Source organism: Wolffia australiana, chromosome 5, assembly GCF_029677425.1.
Source record: "Wolffia australiana isolate 7733 chromosome 5, ASM2967742v1".
In the NCBI taxonomy this organism is placed as follows: Eukaryota; Viridiplantae; Streptophyta; class Magnoliopsida; order Alismatales; family Araceae; genus Wolffia; species Wolffia australiana.
Genome location: NC_135839.1, coordinates 6,063,803 through 6,087,030, shown reverse-complemented (window position 1 = coordinate 6,087,030; position 23,228 = coordinate 6,063,803). Strand labels below are relative to the sequence as shown.

The window sequence follows — 23,228 nt, the reverse complement described above, 5'->3', positions numbered from 1 at the left end:
GAGAGAGAGTCTGAACAAGTGAGTGAGAGTGAGTGAGACTCCGAGAGAGAGTGGTCTAATGAGAGAGAAAGTTAGTGAGAGAGAGTGAGTGAGTGAGACTCCGAGAGAGAGTGGTCTAATGAGAGAGAAAGTTAGTGAGAGAGAGTGAGTGAGTGAGACTCCGAGAGAGAGTGGTTTAATGAGAGAGAAAGTTAGTGAGAGAGAGTGGGAGAAATGAGAGAGAGAGAGAGAAAGTGAGAGAGAGTGAGTGAGGGAGAGAGAGTAAAACACTAAAAAATCGTTATTATTCACACAATACACTCCAAAACGCAAGAGTCTAGTATACTTCCGGATCGTCCCGGACGGGGATGAAGGACGGAACGGGACGGACTTCGTCCCGATCTACGTCCGACATAATCTCACGATCTTGTGTCAATGTGGCAAAAGATGTATCTTAGCTCCTCCGTCGGCCACCACCGCCGCGCCCTCCTCCTCCTCTGCCGCCTCCTCCGCCATGGCCTCCCCCTCTTCTCCGCTGTGCCCTCCTCCTCCTCCGCCGCCTCCTCTGCCATGGCCTCCGCCTCTCCTCCGCCGCCCTCTTCCCGCTCCTCCCCTCCCTCGCCTCCCCCAGATGCCACGTGGCAACATCTCAACCGTCAGATGTGAATCCGGCGGTTGTATGCCCAGATTCGTTCGTCCCTCGTCCGGGGGTCTCAGACGGACGATTTTTTCGTCTCACGGGACAAAAACCGTCCCGTCCGGTGGCCAGCGGACGAATTTTCGTCCCATAAGTCGTCCGGAGACCTCGGACGGGACGATTTTTCGTCCCGGGACAGAAAAATCGTTCCGTCCGCGTCCCGGAAGTATAGAGACTAGGCTGGAGCGTGGCGGTCCACAAACAAATTCCACAAAATAATTTTTATAAAAAAGATAAAAACAAACTCCACAGCTATTTTAATGGTAAAAAATACGCCTAAGGACAACTCACAAAAAAAAAACCGAAAAGGGTAGTTTGGGTATTCCGAAAAGTCCGGTCAGTATAAATATAGATGAACTCAAGGTTCTGGTATGTTCCCGCCTACAGTGGCCTCTTCCGCTATCTCGTTTCTCTGGAGATGGGAGAGTGCGACAATGGCGAGCTGTCGCCTTCTCCTCCGCGTCAGATCCTCGGCCATGGCAGTACCAAGCGAGATCGCAGGTTCATGAAGCACGTCTACGACAACGTCCATGGCAACATCTACCTCGATTCCGTGAGCTCCATCTCTCTCTGTTCTCTGTCGCGGAATTTCATCTTCCTTTGAATTATACTGCTTCGTAGTTTTTTAATTCTTTGCTGGATCTTTTGTTTCTTTTGTTGCTTTTTCGGCTGAGTAATTTTGTTTTGGCGCTGTTGTGTTGTTCTTCTATTTTACACTTACTATTTGTACTGGAAAAGGTTCTCCCTAGGGTGGCATATTTGGTGGCTTCGTGCGCTTATGAGATTTGAAAGGACTGGCATCATTTTTCTGAAATGTAATTTGAATAGTTTGGTCTCTTAAATTTACCGGGAAATATTTCCCGACAAATCTGGGATACTTGTGTATTTGTTGAAGGAAATCGTTAGAGATGTGTTATTGTTGAGTATGCCAATTATTTGGTGGCTTCCTGCGCTTATGAGATTTAAATGGACTGGCATGATTTTTCTGAAATTTAATTTGAATATTTTGGTATTTTAAATTTATCGGGATATATTTCTCGACAAATCTGGGATACTTATGTATTTGTTGAAGGAAATCGTTAGAGATGTGTTGTTGTTGAGTATGCCAATTATGTGAAATAGCGATGGATCAGGGCAGTTTGATGGTGGTTACCTTGACCACTGGACTGAAAGTGTCATGATAATGACACCTGGTGCTTGATTAAGAGAGCCATCAGCATTATTGCATGTGTGCGGATTGTTCTGGGTGTACTCGTATACTACAGATTCCATTTTGACCTTGCTACAACAATTTAAACGATAATGGACTTGAGTCCAATGAATCGTTTTCTGTGATAGCATCGGGAGTGCACTTCTAAATGCAGAATGTTCCGTTCACTTTGTGGTGTTAGGTAAATATATATGGGCATGATCTTAAGCTTAAAACTTTTAGCGTACATTTGGATTATATATTGTGCATTTATCTGTTCGCTTTGCTTTACATCCCATCATATGCAATTCTTCGGTGATTTATTTTTCAACACTAACAGGCTGCGTTGCTGGACTTCTTGGATATGACTGGTTATCGGTTCCCTTTGATATGACACATGGTGGTACCTTTATAGAAATGCAGCAGTATGCCAAATGTTGCTCATATTCAGACATTTTCTGTCGCTTAGATTTTCGGAATAGGGGAATTTTCTAATAAAGACACTCTTAAATAATTTATCGGTGGGCTATGGTGACCCTTTTTGTGTCATGCTATCTTGTGATATAGTCCATTTGACATAGTTTCACTCTTTCTCCCTCTCCCCCATCTCTCTTCAGGTATATTTATTCTACACACCCCTTTGTTGTGAATGATATTTTCTTCTCTGTTCTGTTTCCTTGTCCACATGGTATCAGAGCCATTATTCTCTATTATTTTCCATTGACTCGTCTACATTCAGTGAAAAATGTCCAAGCTGTTTGGCATCCAAGTCTATGAAGTCTACTCCAGTAGTCCCTCACCATTGCTTACTACCTCTGCTGAGGCATTGTTTTCACTGATGTCTTCTGCATGTGGTGATCACCACTTTGAGACTTACCTATTTGAAGAATTATTCTAAATGTGGTTCAGCAGTGTATCTCTTCATCACGGTGCGTGAAAAAATGCTCTAAATGATTGTTCCTCTGATTGGTACAAACCGTTAAGTATATTGATCACATGTAATCCTTCACACCGCAATTTCTGAATTACTACCTTAGTTTGTAACCAAACGTTCAAAGACCCAAGGGCAATGGGAGTTCTAGGGAGGAAGAATAATTGATATTCCCAGAGTTGGAGAAGAAGAACGGGAATAGTAAGGGGATGGCGAAGGATCGCCAAAAGGAGGGTCCCTGCTCCTCAGTGGGCGTTGCCGACTGCAGAAAGATAGAGAAGGAGAGAGTCACGACTGGTTCAAGGGTATGGAAGGAGATAGAGAAAGATGGTAAATCACGTCTGAAATTCTGGCTGCCTCTCGAAAATATTGAGGGAAGGCTTAAGAAGACCCGAGAGTGGGCTGTAGGCATCGATAATGGGCTGGGCATTGCCTCTGACCTTGCGATGTTCATAGATCCTTTTGCAGATCATGTCACTGATCCAGTGGCTTCCTGTGCATGACATCAAAAAGACTTTCTCCTTACCCAGGCGCCCAAGTTTCACATTTGCGTTCATGTAAGCAGACATAAGGGCATCTTGAACTGATTTATGCAAGCAACATCTCATGAATTTGTGATTTGACAGTGGAGCTCTATGGCATGAACAAAGGAGATTTCTACTTAGTGGATTACTTTGGTGATTCTACTCATGTTGAAGAAGAGTCGTTTGCCATGTTTTCAATCTCAACTGACATCAGAACGATACATACATAGAGAAGTCAGCTGAGAATATTGAATTTCCTCTGAGGTCTCCCATCTGAATGACTCACTTCAAAGTTGGCTGTAGGCAATGGGCTAACTCCTTGAGTTGGCTGAGCTGCTCCGACGTCTCTCCATTTCTTTCCAGTTTAATTCTATCCCGTGTTGACTGTGGTCATTATCCTGGCTGTGGGAAAGTTGGGCTTTGGAAATGGTTTCACTTCTCGCGGTAGTGGTCATAGAAAGCAATCATGTAGAGGGAGGCATCATGGTTCAAGTCTTGCAAAACCCGAGTGCTCACATCGCTTCTGACATCTCACCTGCTTCCTCCCTCCATCATCATTCTCGGCGAATCAGGCCTGATGACTACATTTTTCTGCATGCTCCTCATTTATGGAGCGCCATTTATTGATAGAGTACTAACCTGAAGACAAAAGAGCAAATGCCCCTGGGAGGTGTCAGGGTCTGTATCAGGATGCAAAGGGCACAAGTCAAGATACTTATTATGACCTTCGTTGGTATCCTCCTTGTGCTCATGCAGCCATGACTGATGAGATAAACTATTGCGCTTCCTAGTGGATGACATTAACAGATGTGGGGCTCCATCGTTTCCTTGAGTCTGATCTGTCCCATTACGCACTGCTGTCTGTCACCACTTCCACTGCTACCCTGGCTCACTCAAGATGTATGATTTGCCTCACAGGGTCCCGGCTTTCGTAATGCTTTACACCCTCCAGCACACCCTATTGGATTTTAATCTCTGGGGCTGGTCATCATTTTTCCGGTTCCTTATGTTCACATCGTATGTTTCTCAAAAGAGTCGTCCTTAAAATACTCTTATCGATGGTTCCTAGACCACTGCGTTGGTCTTTGAACTTTCCTGTATCCCCTCATTTGTCTGTCTTATTCTTCACGTTTCTTAGTTTCTATTTAAGATTATCGCTGTTATCCACTTTGGTCGCAATCATCTTGTATCCATTATCTTTCATACGGAATAGGATATGAGTGATGGGAATAGGATATGAGAGATAGGGCTGAACTACCTCAGTTGGTCACCACCTGTTGCTTGTTCAACCATTTCTCCTTTCCATGTTCACAGTCTCCTTGGCCATTCCTCGTTGTCCCTAATCTCACTGTTTTACATTGTTCAATTCTGAGTTGTGTCAAATAGGCAAACATACAGATTCAATATTTTCTGTCATTGTAGCCTAACGAAATCTCCATTTGCTCTTCTTCATTTGCATCTGTGGAGAGTGAGCCATATCTGGCCCAGATTGAGATTTTGTTACATTGGTATCTTTGTTCATGGTTGTTCTTTTGTCACATGGGTCTATTTCATGAAGGATCAGTCTGGACTGTTTCCTCTATTTTGTTCTCCACATGCCAATATTTAGTCCTATCTTGGCGTGGCTCGATTTAGTGTTTTGTTCTTTGGTGTTTTATTGTTTATCAGTACATCTTAGATACTGATGATGCTGAAGGATGCTTAGCTCTTCATTGGATGCATTTCCTTTCCAGAAAGGTATTATTCATCAATCATCATATCCATGTACTCAGAAAAATGGGACAGAAGAATGAAGATATGCTATCTTGTTGGAAACTGTCCATCCCTTCTTGATACATATGTTTCCCATCATATCTTTGGAGTAATACTATCGTTACTGGTGCCTATCTAATTGGTCGTACGTCGTCCTACATTCCATCTGATTATATTCCTTATTCAACTCTTTCTGGCAGACAGTCTGTTTTTCATCACCTCCCAGCATATTTTGACGTGGATGTTTTGTCCATCAGCTACAAACTGACCCCAATAATTTTCTTACCAATTCCATTTAAGAGTGCCTTTCATTAGTGGTCCTGTGTGTTGATAAGATCACTAATCCCCTAACCTCCTCTTAGGGGTAGTCGTGTCTTTTCCCTTATGCGTGTTTCCCTTTAAATAGGGTGCCCTCCCTTTAGGAGGGCAGCCAGAGAAGTGTTTGCTATTGGTAGTACCTGTCCTTTCTCCCCTCTACGTTTAAACCTCGTCCATTCCCCTGCGGTCCCCATCCCTTGTGATCGCTTTTCTCTTCACAGCGCCTTAAGGCAGCTAATCCTCGGCCGATCCCTATCCCCTCTGCTTGGCTTCTCCTCCACCGTTCCTCTTCATCTGGGGAACTTTTTTATTGTCAAATTACATTGGAGACAATACAGTCCCGAGTGGGATTGTATCATGTGTCAGCCCAGAATTCTACTTTATTTAATTTCATGTATTTGGCCACTCTATTTGTTTCTTTCTTTTGTAAGACACAATTACGAGATCCAAGTATGAGAGTCTCCTGAAGGGCCCGTTGACAACAGTTAGATCCTTAGCCCATTTGTATTCTGGTATGGGAAAACACAAAGATCCAGTGCAGAATCCAAATATCAATAATGCTTAAGTGAATAGTGAATTTTTACTGTGGGTCTGATAGTTTCTTCTCGAAACTGGGTATCTGCCACCACAATCAGTGTCTCTTTATTGTTATAATTACGAGGTTATTCATGCTGCAAAAACCTAGTATTTCACGATAAGACAGAGCACATCGAGATATCTTGTCACGTGAGCTGTGAGAAGATATAACCTCAGCTTATTGCTCCTTCAGCAATTTTGTCAAAGAATTAGTTTGTAGATTACGTTTTAAGTCTTCCCAATTTGTGTGTGGCATTCCTGTGTTCCATGCTTTTAACAAACGACCTCTATGCTCCTGTGTGAGAGGGCCTAGTTTTTTTCTCTCTAGATCTATCTTCATCTGGATGTCTTCTCTCCGCCCTTTTGTTATGAATGCGATGTTTTTCTCTCATGTGTTTCGTTGTATACAGGAAGTATATTTGAAAGCCTTATTGATATTGAAACTAGAGTGACAATCAGTTTCTCTTCCACTCATTGATTTCACAACTGTTTTAGTTGTGAAATAACTAAACTTCCCCCTCTTCAAATATCTTCAGCCATCTTGTTAACTAGATGTTGTTTGATTTCTCTGACTATTTATGAACATTATATGATTCGTATGGTTTCTTTTTCCTTTCTAGCAGGGCAATGTGGAAAAACTATGCTTATTTACCAAATGCAAATAGACTGTGGGTGAATTTGTGTATTATTTAACATGATTGAGCTTTTAGTTTTGCTGAAGCACAACATACTGCTTTAAGACGAAAAGTAGTGCCGGTGTTATCAGTGATTGCTTTTAGCATAGCTGGTAAGCGCTTGAATCTAATATGCTATCAGAACCAGGTGGCAGGTTCAAACCCCAGAAGCAACACACTGCATGGGCCATAAATAGGCCAGCTGCAGGTGTTGTGGGGAGTGTTGAAGTACAACATACTGCTTAAAGATGAAAAGTAGCGCCCTTGCTATCAGCTATAGCTTTTAGCACAGTTGGTAAGCGCTTGAATCTAACAAGTTTTAATCTTAGAGGGCCTATAAATTTGTAATCGCATAAATCTTACTCAAAACTAAAATTGCTTACCTTTATTTATCAGCTTATATTCCTTTTTTGTGGTTGACTCTAATAATTACGTACATCTGATGCAGATGTGCCTGAAGTTTATTGACACAGAGCAATTTCAGAGGTGAGTTGAATTATCTCCTGTATTTCTCTGACTATTTTGACTTTTGATACTAATATATTTTTTCATGCATCTTTTAAGTCCTTACTTGGCCCTTGTTTGATATTCACAGGCTACGAGATATGAAACAGCTTGGTGAGCATCTCGGATCAAATTTTGTCCTCATATTTTCTATTTCAATTGCGGAGTCAGTGAGATTGTTACTTGGATGAACATCTTGAATAACATTACTGCTCATAATATATTTAAGTACCCTAATTTACCATTAATATCGCAAATATTTATTTTTCTTACTTTATCTCTTTTTCAAATAAGGGCGGTTCTTTAAATACTTGCCAATAACTAATGTTAAGGATGATATTGCTAATGACTAAAGTTAAGGATGATTTAGGCCTTACATATTTGGTTTACCCGGGAGCTGTGCACACTCGATTCGAGCACTCATTGGGTGTATATTGGCTTGCTAATGAAGCTATAGAGTGCCTCCAGACCTACCAGGTTTCGAATCTGTAACCCAAGGTGCCTTTTCCTTATCTGAGATTTCTTTCTATTTTGATAATACTTTGTGTTTTATAGGGTTCAGAACTCGACATCGATCGCTTTGACATACAAACGGTGAAACTTGCAGGTGACTTATTGCACTGTACTTCCCTCTCTGTTAAACATTGGCCATAAGGTTTGTGGACAAATGATAAATCTGTCCTGTACCCAAACCGTCATCTGGCCTCTACCCACGGCCCTGGACGATAGAGTCCAGAACCCAAATGGTATCATTTGGGATGGACTGGTTCAGGATGGGGCTGGTAAGGCTTTCCGTTCATTCCCATCCCATCTGTCCCTTACCGGCTCTCGTCATCCGTCCATGAACCCTTGTTGATTATTCTTGCTTCCAACTTTGAACTAAATTTGTCAACAGGTCTGCTGCATGATGTTGGTCATGGCCCATTTAGCCATCTTTTCGAGAAGCAATTTCTTCCTCGGGTACTTCCAGGCCCAAAATGGTGATTTCAGCTTTCCTATTTCATCAAACCGACTATAATGAGACAATAAGAAATACTCAGTAATTCATTTTGTTACTGAGAATAATCTGAATCAAAATATTAGAAACTCTACCTTCTGAAGTGATGTTTTTTATGAAATACTTCATTTTCATTTTGATCATCTGATTCAACGACCCCACTGAATTATGATCAGGTCTCATGAGCACATGTCCGGAAGGATGGTCGATTATATGGTTGACGAACATCATATCGACATTGATCCTGATATTGTCAGACGAGTGAAAGTAAGATGATTATCCTTTTTAAATAATTTGAGAATCTGACAATGACGCATCTTTGCCTGTTGCCACAGGAAATGATTATTGCCAGCTGTAAAGTTTCATCACAAAAGGTGACACACGCTCTCCTCATGATTCTTTTCTCCCTCATCGGGTGGATTCTCAATTGTTATTTCTATTCTTTTCTCCAGAAAGCCAACGAGAAACAGTTCTTGTTTGACATTGTTGCTAATGGCCGCAATGGGATCGATGTTGACAAGTATGAAGTCAATTCTTTTTTAACTAGCATAAATTAGGTAATATTCCAGAAAATAAATCTGAAGAGCAATCCAAATGTGCTATAGGTTTGACTATATTGGTCGTGATACGCGCGCTTGTGGCCTCGGATGCAATTTTCAGTTCAGAAGGTATGCCTCTAGGTTTAACATAATTATACTTTTGCCTAAAGCTGATCATTTTCAATCTCACCATCTTTCTCTCTCTCTCTCTGTAGGTTATTGGAGAGCATGCGAGTAATTGATGATGAAATCTGTTACCCTTCCAAAGAATGTCAGTATCCGCATACCGTAAACCCCAATTCTATGAATAATTCATTCCTAATACGGCTTATTTATCTCATTAGATCTAACTGTCCACAAGCTATTTGCCACGCGCGCCGATCTTCATCGGACGGTTTACACTCACGCCAAAGTAAAGGCAATAGAACTCATGCTGGTGGATGCTCTTATAAAAGCCAACTGCTTTCTTGAGATGTCTTCATGCATTTATGATCCCGCGGAGTACTGGAAGGTATCGTGTTCTCTTACTCAACGACAATCGTGTAAAGACAAGATACAGGAAGGCTTTAATTTTGTGGCTCCAAACTTTTCTGCAGCTGGACGACACAATAATCAAAACGATCGAAACAGCTCAGAACCCCGAGCTGAAAGAATCGCGCGATTTGATTCTTCGCATCCGCCGCAGACAACTGTACCAGGTGCGCACCAATCTGTAATTATACTTCTAATAATGGATGTCGTTAGCTCTACAAATCGTGAAATAATTTCGCGTTTGTGGGGCAGTTCTGCAACGAGTTTGCTGTTCCGAAGGAAAAACTGGAGCATTTTAAGGACATTACCCCGCAGGATATTGTTTGCTCTCAGGTTTTCAGGCGTCTCATATTTTCATAATTTTATTTATTTATTTATTTCTCTCTGATTTTTGTGCCTGGCGACTTCATGGGCGTATAGAGAAATGCTGGGATAACGCTAAGAGAGGAGGACGTCGCGGTGAGCAATGTGACGATTGATTTGACTTGCGGTATCGAGAATCCACTCCAGAGGTTTAACTTTAAGCACATTTCTTGATTTAATCAATTCTCTCTCTCTCTCTCTCTATTTCTGATTTTTTTTTTCCATTCCTGCTTGGGCATGCGTGATCGAACGAACAGCATCAGTTTCTTTAAGGTAAAGTCGTCATCATCATTATCATCCTCGTTTACATTGACATCATCATCATCGTCACCATTATCATCATCATTATTTTTCAGGATTATGAGAGCGACGCCAAGTTCTCCGTCTCCGATGACCGCATCAGCCATCTTCTTCCGACGTCTTACCAGGATCGAATCGTCCGCGTCTACTCCAAAAAACCAGAGCTGGTCGGTCTCTCTCTTCCTATCCATCCATCCATCCATCCATCCATCCATCCATCCATCCATCCATCCATCTCTCTCTCTTATTCTCGATATGATAATAACGATCTATCTCTCCATCGATCTCATGAAAACGGGTTCCAGGTGGAAGCGGTGTCAGAGGCGTTCGAGAATCTGCAGCTGAAAATGTACGGGACCAAAGCCCAAGTCCACGACACGCCGGAGAAGAAGAAGCGCCGCAGATAACCCGAAAAACCATACCCATACTCCTATTTTTTACCTTTTCTTTATGCTTACATACGGATATATATCCTGTATTATTTATTATCAATATAAATGGGCCCGGGCTTCCATTTAATCATACTTCACTTCTCGACACTCTCGGCAGCTTCTAGGGACCGCGGCCCACCACATCGCCATCGAGGTACATCCTTCCTTCTCATCTCTCTCTCCTCCCATGGAGGAGAGAGAGATACACATCGAATATTCCTAGATTTAAATAAACTGCCTTAATCTGGTCATTATCTTTCAATGCAGCGGCGCACGCAGTCTTCTTCTTCTGATACGACCTGCGTTGCTGATTTGACCGTGGCATCCACCTGTCATGAAGCTAGCCGTCCGATTAATCCCACGTCCTGTGAAGAGAGAAAACCCACCCCGGACATGCCTTCCGGAGAGAGAGAATATCCATGTGCTGCTCCGCTACAAAGAGAAGTGATAAAGAGACTTAGAGAGAGAAAGCCGGAGAAGTCGTCCATGGCGGAAGCAGAAGATGCCGGGGACTCTCTCTGTAGATTCTAGAGAGAGAAGAGAAGAAGGGGGGATGGAGAGGAGTAAAAGCGGGGGGCTGCTGAGGGCCGACTCGATCGATCTGAAGCGGCTTGACGAGCAGCTGGAGCGCCACCTTAGCAGGGTCTGGACGTTGGAGAAGGTCAGAAAGGAGGATGGCGGGGGGCAACGGGAGAAGCCCGAGTGGGAGATCGACCCGTTCAAGCTCACCGTCAAGGGCGCCATCGCCAGAGGCACCTTCGGAGCCGTCCATCGCGGCGTCTACGACGGCGTCGACGTTGCCGGTAAGTTCTTTTTCTGATTATTCTATGCTTTGGTTTTCTCTTGTCTTAATTGGATTTTTGTGGGTTTTGATTTTTTTCTCGTTTTTTAACTGGGTTTTTGTGGGTTTTGATTTTTTTCTCGTTTTTTAACTGGGTTTTTGTGGGTTTTGATTTTTTCTATTTTTAATTGGTTCTTGTGGTTTTAATCTTTTTTTTTCTCGTTTTCTAATTGGGTTTTTGTGGGTTTTGATTTTTTCTCGTTTTTTAACTTGGTTTTTGTGGGTTTTGATTTTGTTTCTCGTTTTCTAATTGGGTTTTTGTGGTTATGATTTTTTTTTTCTCGTTTTCTAATCTGGGTTTTTGTGGGTTTTGATTTTTTTTCGCCTTTTAAATTGGGGTTGATTTTTTCTCGTTGTTTAATTGGGTTTTTGTGGGTTTTGATTTTTTCTCCTTTATTAATTGCATTTTGTGAGTTTTGATTTTTTAAAATTTTTTTATTGGGTTTTTGTGGGTTTTGATTTTTTCTCCTTTTTTAATTGGGTTTTTGTGGGTTTGGCAGTGAAGCTGCTGGAGTGGGGAGAGGAAGGGGGGAGGAGTGAGGCCGAGATCGCGTCTCTGCGGGCTGCCTTCACTCAGGAAGTGGCCGTCTGGCATAAGCTTGACCACCCCAACGTTACCAAGGTACTCGTTGACTTTTGGCCGGGTAGTTGACTTTTGGGTTTCGGGTTGAGTTGACTTGTGGGGCAGTTTGTGGGGGCAATTATGGGGTTTTCGGGGCTTGAAATTCGGACGGAAGCCGGGCAGCTGGGGATGCCCGCCAACGTTTACTGTGTCGTGCTGGAGTACCTACCCGGTGGCACGCTCAAGTCTTTCCTCATCAGGAACAGCTGCAAGAAGCTGCCTTTCAAGGTCGTGATGCAGATCGCCATTGACCTTGCCAGAGGGTAGGTTGTCTTAGCTCTCCCTCCCCCACTGACCCATCATTACCATTATCATCATCATTGTCATTATCATCATCGTCATCACCTTTATCATCATCATGTTTATCACTTATCTTCGCCATCATGACCTTCATCATCAACTTCACCATCACCATCATCATCATCACCACCTTCATCCTCGTCACTGTTTCTTCATTGTCGCCATCATCTTCAGCACTGTCATCTCAATATCACCTTTACCGTCAAACTTCACCATCACCATCATCATCATCTTCATCACCATCATCAATATCATCATCATCATCACCTTCATCATCATCATCATCAGCACCTTCATCATCATCATCATCATCATCATCATCATCATCATCATCATCATCATCTTCGTCCTTATCATCACCTTCATCGTCATCTTCATCCTTATCATCACAATATTACCATTGCTGTCACCATCATGATCTTCATCATCGACTTCACCATCATCATTATCATCATTATCATCATTAACATCATCGTCATCACTATCATCGCCATATCGCCTTCACCGTCACTATCATGACCATCATCAACTTCACCATCACCATCATCACCATCGTCATCACCTTCATCTTCAATGTCAGCACCATATTACCTTCACTGTCACCATCAGGGCCTTCATCATCACCTTGACCATCAACATCACCATCACCATCCTTATCATCATCATTGTTGATATAATGCATATCAACATGGATCCATCGTCATCTTCCTCACCATCACCACTACCAGCACCATCATTAGCATTTCATTATCATGGTCCTAACTGCCAAAATTGTCATCAACATCACCCCACCACCACCACTATTATTATTGTCATCATCATCGCTGCCACAACTATCCTTGTCATCATCATCATTGCAACCACCACCGCTGCCATCACTATTATCATCTCTATTATCGCCATCACCACCGCCACCACCATGATCATCATCATTATCATGATTACCATCACTGTCATCATCATCATCGATTGTCATTGGTGAAGGTTAAGTTACCTGCACTCGAAGAAAATCGTCCACAGGGACGTAAAGACGGAGAACATGCTCATGGACAAGGCAAGGGTCGTGAAGATCGCCGACTTTGGTGTGGCCCGGCTCGAAGCCCAGAACCCCAGCGACATGACCGGCGAGACCGGAACCCTCGGCTACATGGCCCCAGAGGTCAACGCCCCGTACTCTCGCACCGTTGACTAATTGACCGTTGACTTACCGGTCGTATATTCTACCAGGTGCTCAATGGGAACCCCTACAACCGAAAGTGTGATGTGTACAGCTTCGGCATCTGTCTCTGGGAGATTTACTGCTGTGATATGCCTTACCCCGACCTCTCCTTTGCCGAAGTCTCCTCTGCCGTCGTCCGCCAGGTGCGTTGACCCTAGTCTTGATTAGGGAATAGCACGTCTGGGACGTGACGCCCCGGACGTGACGGGACGGACGGTTACATGACGAAAGTTTCGACACGTCACCGTCCCATCACACGTCCCAGGATTTCAGAAAAATCCATTACGTTCACATCACCATCACGGTTTGTGGCGTCCCCGTCACGTCCTTGTCACCGGATGACATCATCGTCACGTGTGACGGGAAAAACAACCCTGCAGAGGAGAGAGAATCAGAGGGGCATATCTCCAATTATTTTTGGACGGTGCCCTTTTGTGCGCCTGAATTATTGAAGGGACTTTTCTGCAAAATACCATGAAATTGGCGGCGAAATCTAGGCGGTTGAAGAGCTTAAATCTAACGATTTTAAAGTTTTTTTGGTAATTTTTAAAAATTCGTCACGGCCGTCATCCGTGACGGCCGTCGCATCACGTCACCCGTCCAAGGCCCCCCCCACCGTCATGCCCCATTGGTCATCCATCGCCATCACCGTCACGAGTCCCTAATTTCGTCACGGCCACCGTCACGTCATCCGTCACGTTGCCATCACCGTGACGTGTGACGTGACGGATGATGGCTGCCGTTCCCTAGTACTCTTGATCGTTGACATTGATGTTTGACCTATCCTGAAGAATTGACTTTGACATACTTTGCTAGAATTTGAGGCCGGAGATTCCGCGGTGCTGCCCGAGCGCGCTGGCCAGTGTGATGAAGAAGTGCTGGGATGCAAACCCGGACCGGCGTCTGGAGATGGACGAGGTGGTGAGGATCCTCGAGGCAATAGACACCAGCAAGGGCGGCGGGATGATCCCCGATGACCAACGCCGCAGCTGTTTCTTCCCCTTTCTCCGACGAAGAGGCCCCTAACCGAGCATTACTTCTCTCCGCTTTCTAATTATAATATTTTTCACATCTTTTTTTTAATCTCGCATCTCTCTTCGCCTATTTCTTATCCTTTGTCTCTCTGTCTATTTCTTATCCTCTGCGTCTATCTCTGTATTTGTCTCTCTGTCTATTTCTTATCTACTGTGTCTCTCTGTGTTTGTCTATCTATTTCTTATCTTCTGTGTCTCTATCTGTATGTATAGACAGGTCTCACACGGTCAAATCTCGAGCTAGGCCTCTTTGCTCGGAATTGACGTGTGCCGGCCTCAGTGCTTGGGCAGAACACTGAGTAACCTTGATCGCTTGCAGCGGAAGCTCTTGGGATTACTTAAGATCGCTTAGAAGGGGTTAGGAGAGATGGTGGTGCTAGGCACCGTCAGTGAACAGGGTCATTACATTAATATCATCAAGAATACATCGTAGATTACATGGGGGAAGACGAGGGGTGTTACAAGGAACGAGACGAGGCGCCTTGTGCCGAGGTAATGTCGCCACATCGCCTTAGGGTCGCCGCTCCGCGCGCGCGCACCCGCTCTGCCGCTACCCAAGCTCGCCGGGCCGGGTGCCATGCGCCCGCGGGCCTGGCGATCACACACGCCACCGACACCCATATCGACGCTCTAGCGCGCAGTCTGTGCAATGCCGCTGCATTTGACGCCCCCGAGCTGGGCGTTGTGCGCCCAGCACTACCCGCAAGAGCGCCACGCGCCCGCTGTGCCGTCTCGGCGCTCTCTGTGCGTCACATGCCTAGTCTCCTGGCGGGGATGTCTCCCCGCCGCGCGCCCCGCACACGCAATGCGCGCACCACCCGCGCGGCATCCCGTATAGCCTCGTGCTCTGCGCCCGCGGCATGCCGCCCGACCTGCGCGGGTAGCGCTGGTGCCCGCGCGTGGCGCTTGGCGTTGGTGCGCGGCGCTTGCGCGCGCGCGCCTGTGCCGTTCAGCCCGCTCGCCCAGCACGGACCGTACCTGATCCGTCCCGCCTTGGGCGCGGACGGGCACGTGCGCAGTCTGCCGGGAATCACCGCCGACAGTGGCAATGGCCTAATAGATCATGTATTTGGATATCGCTATCCATTATGACTCAGTTCCTTAGAATGTCGTGAGCCAAAGGTGCAGATAAACCTTCCCAATAAGCACGCAGGCCTCTGGGCAAGGAATGCCGACTAGTTAGGGGCCTAGCAACAGGTTATATAGCAGTTTATTCAGGAATCTCTCACGAGCTGCATCAATTTCTTTCTATGCAGCTTTGCGTAAAAAGGGAAATGAAGCAAAACTATTACAAAGATAATTTGTGAAGGCTTTCTTTGATTTTAACTATGACGAGTTGTTTCTTTGGATCTAGGGATGGGAAAAACGTTTTGTTGGTGCATTCCTGATGAATTTTTATCTATCTTCCTCTCTCTCTATCTCCCTCTCTCTCTATCTCTCTATCTCCCTCTCTCTATCTCCCTCTCTCTCTCTCTCCCTCTCTCTCTATCTCCCTCTCTCTCTATCTCCCTCTCTCTCTACCTCTCTATCTCCCTCTCTCTCTATCTCCCTCTCTCTCTCTCTCTCTCTCTATCTCTCTCTATCTCCCTCTCTCTCTCTCTCCCTCTCTCTCTCTATCTCTCTATCTCCCTCTCTCTCTCTATCTCTCTATCTCCCTCTCTCTCTATCTCTCTATCTCTCTATCTCCCTCTCTCTCCCCGCCCCCTCTCTCTCTCTATCTCCCTCTCTCTAACTGCCCCCTCCCCTCCCTCCCTCACTCACTCTCTCTCCCCCCACCCCCCACCCGCCCATCTCCTGTGGCACCCTTCCCCCCCTTCTTGTCCTCTCTCCCCACCATATCTCTCTCTCTCCCTCTCCCTCTCTAATAATACGGGTCTTTCCAAATATAGTCCGTTCGTGAATGCTTGCCACCTCTCTCTCTCTCTCACTTTCTCTCTTGCTTGCTCTTCTCTCTCTTGCCTCTATATCTGGCTTTCTATCTCACTCCTCTCTCTCTCTCCTAATCTTGCTCGGTCTTGGTCTTCTCTCTCTCACACATACCTCCACACATCTCTCCTTCTCTCCTTATCTGCCCAAAACTTGTACCGCACCACACAACCATCTCTAATTTGGATGACACTGCTCACAAAGCGGTCGGTCAACTCTCTGATCTAATTATTCGGACACAGTCAATGCCGTGGCGAAGAGATGAAGAAGAAGAGACCCTCGTATTCACACGTGTGGCTGGGAAGAGGGCGGTCAAGCAGTGGGGTTGACCAGATTGTCTAGTCCGGAGACAACTTCGATGGATTCGATGACGTCACCGACCTTGACGTCAGCCATCAGATCTTCGTTCTCGGTGATGTAGCCGAAGACGGCGTATCTGCCATCCAGAATGTTGGCGTTGCTCGGCGTCAGCTCACTCTCCTTGAGGAGCCAGAAGACCTGGCTAGACCCCGAGTTGTTGTCGAACTCCTGTTCAATCAGATAGAGATAGAGATAGAGATTGACATGTATATATAAAGAGAGGAGTATCAGATATGGGTAGGGTGGAGGTGAAAATGTGTTAAATGGAGGCAGAGAGGCAGATAGAAATAGTTTTTTCTAAAGGAATTTTTTAAAGGGTTGCAACACAAGGACTTCACAGGAAGTCACCCATCCTAGTACTGCTCTTGTGCAAGCACACTTAACTCCGGAGTTCTAATTATAGGGTGGAGACGAAGATATGATAGAGACGGAGAAAGTGATGGAGATAGTATTGATAGACAGTGAGAAAGAGAGAAAGAAATAGAGATGATAGGGGTTGGGTGGAGACAAAGATGTGATAGAGATGGAGATAGAAATAGTGATAGAGAGAGAGAGCGAAAGAGAGAGAGATATTGAGATGAAGAGAGAAAGAAGTACATTTCAAGACAGACGTTGAGTGAAGATGAAGATGTGATACAAATGGAGACAGCGATGGTGATAGAAATAGTGATAAGAAGAGTGAGAGAGAGAGAGAGAGAAATTGAGATGGAGAGAGTAATAAGTACAGATGATTACAGACGTAGGGTGGAGGAGAAGATGGGATACAAATGGAGGCATAGATGGAGGAAGAGAAAGTGTTAGAAATAGTGATAGAGAGAGAGTAAGATTGAGAGAGAGAGTGAGATGGAGAGAAAGAAGTACAGATGATGACTGAGGTAGTGTGGAAGTGAAGATGCTAGACAAATGGAGGCAGAGATGGAGATAGAAATAGTGATAGGGAGAGAAAATGGAGGGAGAGACAGGGACAAAAAAAATGGAGTAAGATAAAGGAAGTGCCCCACATTTTTACATTTTATGTTATGTAGATGTGTATAGATAGGGGCAAGAGAGAGAGAGAGAGAGAGATGACCTCTCTAGCCATAGCAAGGGTGCCAAAAGCATTGAAGGGGAGCCGGGTCTGGTCCTTGTACCGGCCCAACTCCTGCAAACAAGAAAATGGTTTTAATGGGTCCAAATAACTTTCCCAGAAATGTCAATGGCGCTGTCATGTTCCTTCCAGGGCCTCACCTCCAGCGTATCGCCGTAGACGGGGGCCTTGTCTCCAATGGCCATGAGCTCGAGTGGGATTGTCCTCATCTTCCCCGTACTCGGGTCGATGAATCCCTCTGCTGGCCCCTCAGGGTCTCCTGTCTGAACCACAAACCCATCCGCTGCCACCACCACCACAGATCTTAGAGAGAGAGACCAAGATAAATCGATCAAATACAGCAGAAATCTCATGGAGTGACATGAAGATAGATAGATAGATAGATAGATAGATAGATTAACACATGAGAAATATAGAGAGATAGATAGGTAAATACATCAAAGGGCGAGAAAGATGGACAAACAGAAAGATTGAGGAATGGAGAATGGATTGAATAGGGGGGAGGGAAAGAAATAGAGTGATGGAGAGAATGACAGAGCGTGTGAGAGAGAAGTAGAGTCGAGAGAGTGAGAGTGCGCGACAGAGAGACAAAGAGAAATAGAGTGATGGAAAGAGGGAGTGTGTGTGTGTGTGAAAGAGAGTGATGGAGAGAGAGAGAAATAGAGTGATGGAGAGACGGAGTGGTGTGTGTGAGAAAGAGAGTGATGGAGAGAGAGAGAGAGAAAAATAGAGAAATAGAGTGATGGAGAGAGAGAGAGAGAAAAATAGAGAAATAGAGTGATGGAGAGAGTGAGAAAGAGAGAGAAATAGAGTGATGGAGAGAGTGAGAGAGAGATAGAAATAGAGTGATGGAGAGAGGGAGAGAGAGAGAGAAAAATAGAGTGATGGAGAGAGTGAGAGAGAGAGAGAGAGAGAGGGAGGGAGAGAGGGAGAGAGAGAGAGAAAGAGAGAGTGATGGAGAGAGTGAGAGAGAGAGAGAGAAAAAGAGTGATGGAGAGAGTGAGAGAGAGAGAAATAGAGTGATGGAGAGAGGGAGAGAGAGAGAGAGAAAAATAGAGTGATGGAGAGAGTGAGAGAGAGAGAAATAGAGTGATGGAGAGAGTGAGAGAGAAAGAGAGAATAGAGTGATGGAGAGAGAGAGAGAAATAGAGTGATGGAGAGAGTGAGAGAGAAAGAGAGAATAGAGTGATGGAGAGAGAGAAATAGAGTGATGGAGAGAGTGAGAGAGAGAGAGGAGAGAGATAAAAAGAGTGATGGAGAGAGTCAGTGTGTGAGATAGAGAAGAGAGAGAAATAGAGACATGGAGAGAGATAGATAGGAGAGGTATTTATATGGTGAGAGTGAGATCAGTCACCTCGCTGGATCTCCATGCCATCGTAGAAGTGCCTTTGGATGAGATCGAGATAGTTGCCAGCAGTGACAGGTGCATTGTAGCCGTCGAGGACCATGCGGAAGACGCATTCATCGAGGTTGGGGTTGTCCTTGACCCTGACCTTCATGTCGACGGTGGCCCTGCCCAAGAGCAGTGGCATGCTCCGGTACTCCTCCGGCACCTCAAACGGGAACCTGTCCACCATATCCTCTTCCACACTGCAGAAATCCAACGGCCCAGGAACATCTCAGCTGCATCACTCTTGGTCACAATGGTCTGCATGAGAATATCGAGAGATAGAAGATTGAGAGGGATAGATAGGTGGATAGAAATTGATACATATATAGGTACATCCATAGATATATAAGGAGATGAAGAGATAAGATAAAGAGAACTCAACGGCAGAGGGAGAGAAATATAGAATGAGCAAGCCAAAGCAAGAGGGAGAAAAATATGGAGAGTACCAAAGAGATTGAAAGGTGGAGACAGATCGAGGGAAAGTGAGCCATCAGGTGAAGGCCAGAGAGAGAGAGAGAGACGGAGACTAAGAGAGTGAGGAGAGAGAAATAAAGAGAGAGAGAGCAAAGAGATTTAGAAAGAGAGATACAAAGAGAGGGAAAGACAACCACAAGGAGAGGGAGAGAGATGGATAATGAGAGAGAGGAAGAGATAAATAATACATTGATAGATGCAGATAAAGGGGAAGAGAAACAATAGACAATAGATAGATAGAGACAGAGAGATTTCAGGAAAGAGAGACAAAAAGAGGACAACCGAAGGATACTACACAAGGAGGGAGAGATAGTTATATAGACAGATATCAAGATAGATAGAGATAGATAGATAGATAGATAGATAGATAGAGAGAGAGAGAGAGAGAGAGAGAGAGAGAGAGAGAGAGAGAGAGAGAGATGGGTGGATAGATAAAGATAGATAGATAGATAACAGAGATTGAGAAAAAAAGATAAAGATAGATAGATGGATAGAGATTGAGAGAAAGAAATAAAGATAAATAGATAGATAGAGACAGATTGATATGTGTGCATATATATATGTAGAGAGAGAGAGAGAGAGAGAGAGAGAGAGAGAGAGAGAGAGAGAGAGAGAGATCCACTCTGCTCACTTTCCAACGTATAGGAGAAGCTCCTGCTGTTTTGGGGCCACTCCGTCTCGGTCCTTCTGCTCCACAATGGCAAGGAGCTCCCCCAAGCCAGCAGCCAGCTTGTCCAGGTTTGCCTCCCCATCAGCTCGTTTGGACTCAGCGAGCCCAGACAAGATCTGAGATCTCCCCTGGCTCAGAGCACGAGATGCTTGCCTAGCATTCTGAGCAACCCACAATTAGAAACCATGAGGATTCAAGCACCTACAACTATGCTAAAAGCTATAGCTGATAGTTGGGCCACAACTTTTCCTCTTAAACTATTGTCAGAGGGACGTTGACTTCAGCATTCCCTCTCCACACCTGATGCTAAGGCTTAGAGTGCTGTGCCTTAGATTCAAACACCCCAACCTGGGTCTAATACCATTAAATTGTACGGATGAGGACAGAAGAGTTGATTCATCCCAAAATGAAAAATTCATCGTGTCCCAATCCCAGACAATAGGCAGGTCAATTGACCTTTACTGAAAAATTCTACCCAAATTCTATGCAAGTCAACAATTTAAGCTCAACATACCATCCAGAGAGGTATGGATGGTGATCTTGTGAACTAAAAATCAATCAAAGTCTCATCCAGGACGATGTCGGGATGCCTGTCCTGAACCATTGGTTGTCCCATCAAGGAGAATTGCGCAATTTAGATGTCTACCACTGTGCTAAAAGCTATAGCTGATAACCCAAGAAAACCAAGATGCATACCCGCTCTACAGAGTCCAGGGCCTTGACACCGGCGACTTTGAGGCTCTCGGTGATGTCCTCAAGAGGCTTCTGGACCTCTCTTATGGCCTTGTTGTCTATGGGGAGTGCATTTCTGAGCAGAGTTCTTGGGTCCTTGATTGGAGGCCCAGAGATGAGCACAGCAAGGTCAGGCACAGCCGGCCCAGCCCACGCCGCCGAGTCGAAAGCCGGCATCCCGACGAGCAGCCCGGCGGTGAGAGCCAAGGATATCACACCCTCTCTTACAAATCTAGAGATACCCTTCTGCACAAAAATGCAGGATAAACATTCCAATGAAATTCAGCAAAAAAGGACATGTAATTGAAAACTGCAACTGCTGAAGCACTTGATTTAATCTACCCAGAACAAAAAACCCAGTTTTTTTGGCCCCTAACATGCTGAAAAAACTCCTACTTTTGAAGAATTACAGGCTCTACGTATCATTCTTAGAATCAAGTATTTTAAACGCCGGAAAACGGACATGTAATTGAAAACTGCAACAGCTGAGGCACTTGATTCAGTCTACCCAGAACAAAAAACCCAGTTTTTTTGGCCCCTAACATGCTGAAAAAACTCCTACTTTTGAAGAATTACAGGCTCTACGTATCATTCTTAGAATCAAGTATTTTAAACGCCGGAAAACGGACATGTAATTGAAAACTGCAACAGCTGAGGCACTTGATTCAGTCTACCCAGAACAAAAAACCCAGTTTTTGCCCTAACATGCTGAAAAACTCCTACTATTGAAGAATTAGAGGCTCTACGTATCATTCTTAGAATCAAGTATTTTAAACGCCGGAAAACGGACATGTAATTGAAAACTGCAACAGCTGAGGCACTTGATTCAGTCTACCCAGAACAAAAAACCCAGTTTTTTTGCCCCTAACATGCTGAAAAAACTCCTACTATTGAAGAATTAGAGGCTCTACGTATCATTCTTAGAATCAAGTATTTTAAACGCCGGAAACTTCCCCTTCTGTCAGTTTCTCACCGCGCCTACATGAACAATGAAGGGAATTCCGCAATGTGATAGACTTACAGGAGAATCATCCGATCCAAGCGGGCGTGGAGATCTCGAAGAGGAAGAGGGTGATGATCGGCAGACGACGCGGATCGAACGGTTGGTGGGCGTGCTTCTTCCTGGGAAGAGGGCAAGGCGGGGAGAGGCGATGTGGGGATGGAGATGGGTAGAGAAGAGAGCCGCCATGGCTGCTGCTGAGAAGGAAGACGGAGGGGGATTGGTCAGAGAGATAAAGAGGGAGATCAAAGACAGGGCCGTTGTCCGGATAAGGCTTACTCGGCTCCACAGACATGATCCTGCCCAGCTGCCACCTCGACGAGGCCGATTGGTAGATAGATTATATTAGATTGGATAGATGATATAGATGTGAGATAGAGATGTAGATGATAGATTGAAGTTAGAGAGATAGATAGATAGATTGAATAGATTAGAATAGATATATGATAGAGAGATATTTAGATTAGATAGATGATAGATAGATATTTAGATTAGATGATATTAGATTAGAAAGATTGACAGATAGATCAGATTACATTATATTAGGTAGATGATAGATAGATAAATATATAGATTAGATTAGATAGATGGTCGATAGATATTTAGATTAGATAGACAATAGTTATATAAATATATAGATTAGATTGGATAGATAGATATATTATATATACTAGATTAGATTATATATATATATATATATATATATATATATATATATATATATATATATTACATAGATAGATGAATGGATGGATGGATAGATATAAAGACAGACATACAGATATATAGATATATAGATAGTAGATGGCTAGATGGATAGATAAATATATAGATGGATAGTTGGATAAGTAGATATATATATGGATAGATAGATAATAGATGATAGATAGATAGATTGGTCTGTTATGCAATAACAGACTATGTGGATCAAAATTTTGGATCAGAGTATTCAACCCTTCAAAATCACATCAAAAGATGAAATTCTCTACATGGTTCAACTATTCAAATGAAAACCACTTGATTAGTCCCTATGTGGATTAAGTATCGATGGCGCTTCCAAGGGGAACCTTTAGAAATCATCAAGAGGAGGTATTATGCAAAATTATAACCACACAATTATATTTGCTTTTTCCTAGTCTTACATAAATGCCACAAACACATAAGCAGCGTGCTAGGCCTTATTAGATGGCTTAGAAATTTGAGACCAATCTGGCATTACCATTATATGGATAGAAACAGAATCTGAAGTCCTATGGTCCATGGTGAAA

At 44.1% G+C, this 23,228-nt stretch overlaps 3 protein-coding genes across 7 annotated transcripts; 2 read left to right on the top strand and 1 right to left on the bottom strand.

Moving 5' to 3' along the window:
- Nucleotides 1-1,053: 1,053 nt before the first annotated feature.
- On the top strand, nucleotides 1,054-10,393 carry LOC144702894 (uncharacterized). 4 transcript variants are annotated; one of them, XM_078574903.1, is made up of 19 exons: nucleotides 1,091-1,229; nucleotides 6,783-6,935; nucleotides 7,089-7,126; nucleotides 7,236-7,258; nucleotides 7,515-7,621; nucleotides 7,700-7,751; nucleotides 8,040-8,124; nucleotides 8,318-8,408; nucleotides 8,477-8,515; nucleotides 8,594-8,661; nucleotides 8,747-8,809; nucleotides 8,896-8,951; nucleotides 9,025-9,191; nucleotides 9,277-9,378; nucleotides 9,464-9,544; nucleotides 9,632-9,723; nucleotides 9,832-9,847; nucleotides 9,931-10,041; nucleotides 10,180-10,393. In XM_078574903.1, the coding sequence occupies exons 3-19, from the start codon at nucleotides 7,089-7,091 to the stop codon at nucleotides 10,279-10,281; spliced, it is 1,293 nt and encodes a 430-aa protein (XP_078431029.1). In that variant the 5' UTR covers nucleotides 1,091-1,229; nucleotides 6,783-6,935; the 3' UTR covers nucleotides 10,282-10,393. The 4 variants fall into 4 exon arrangements, with proteins under 4 accessions (XP_078431026.1, XP_078431029.1, XP_078431027.1 ...); XM_078574901.1 differs by having other exon boundaries at nucleotides 1,101-1,229; nucleotides 6,789-6,935; XM_078574900.1 differs by lacking the exon at nucleotides 6,783-6,935 and having other exon boundaries at nucleotides 1,054-1,229.
- LOC144702895 (serine/threonine-protein kinase 52-like) lies at nucleotides 10,318-14,519 on the top strand. The gene is made up of 7 exons (XM_078574905.1): nucleotides 10,318-10,459; nucleotides 10,573-11,108; nucleotides 11,647-11,768; nucleotides 11,835-12,031; nucleotides 13,053-13,227; nucleotides 13,296-13,430; nucleotides 14,104-14,519. The coding sequence occupies exons 2-7, from the start codon at nucleotides 10,808-10,810 to the stop codon at nucleotides 14,311-14,313; spliced, it is 1,140 nt and encodes a 379-aa protein (XP_078431031.1). The 5' UTR covers nucleotides 10,318-10,459; nucleotides 10,573-10,807; the 3' UTR covers nucleotides 14,314-14,519.
- Nucleotides 14,520-16,440: 1,921 nt separating this feature from the next.
- CYP38 (cyclophilin 38) lies at nucleotides 16,441-22,227 on the bottom strand. Of its 2 annotated transcripts, none has more exons than XM_078574913.1 (7): nucleotides 21,982-22,227; nucleotides 20,925-21,203; nucleotides 20,190-20,389; nucleotides 19,049-19,284; nucleotides 17,835-17,977; nucleotides 17,677-17,748; nucleotides 16,441-16,775 (listed from the first exon to the last, which is right to left on the bottom strand). In XM_078574913.1, the coding sequence occupies exons 1-7, from the start codon at nucleotides 22,147-22,149 to the stop codon at nucleotides 16,560-16,562; spliced, it is 1,314 nt and encodes a 437-aa protein (XP_078431039.1). In that variant the 5' UTR covers nucleotides 22,150-22,227; the 3' UTR covers nucleotides 16,441-16,559. The 2 variants fall into 2 exon arrangements, with proteins under 2 accessions (XP_078431039.1, XP_078431038.1); XM_078574912.1 differs by having other exon boundaries at nucleotides 20,925-21,206; nucleotides 21,982-22,221.
- Nucleotides 22,228-23,228: the final 1,001 nt, after the last annotated feature.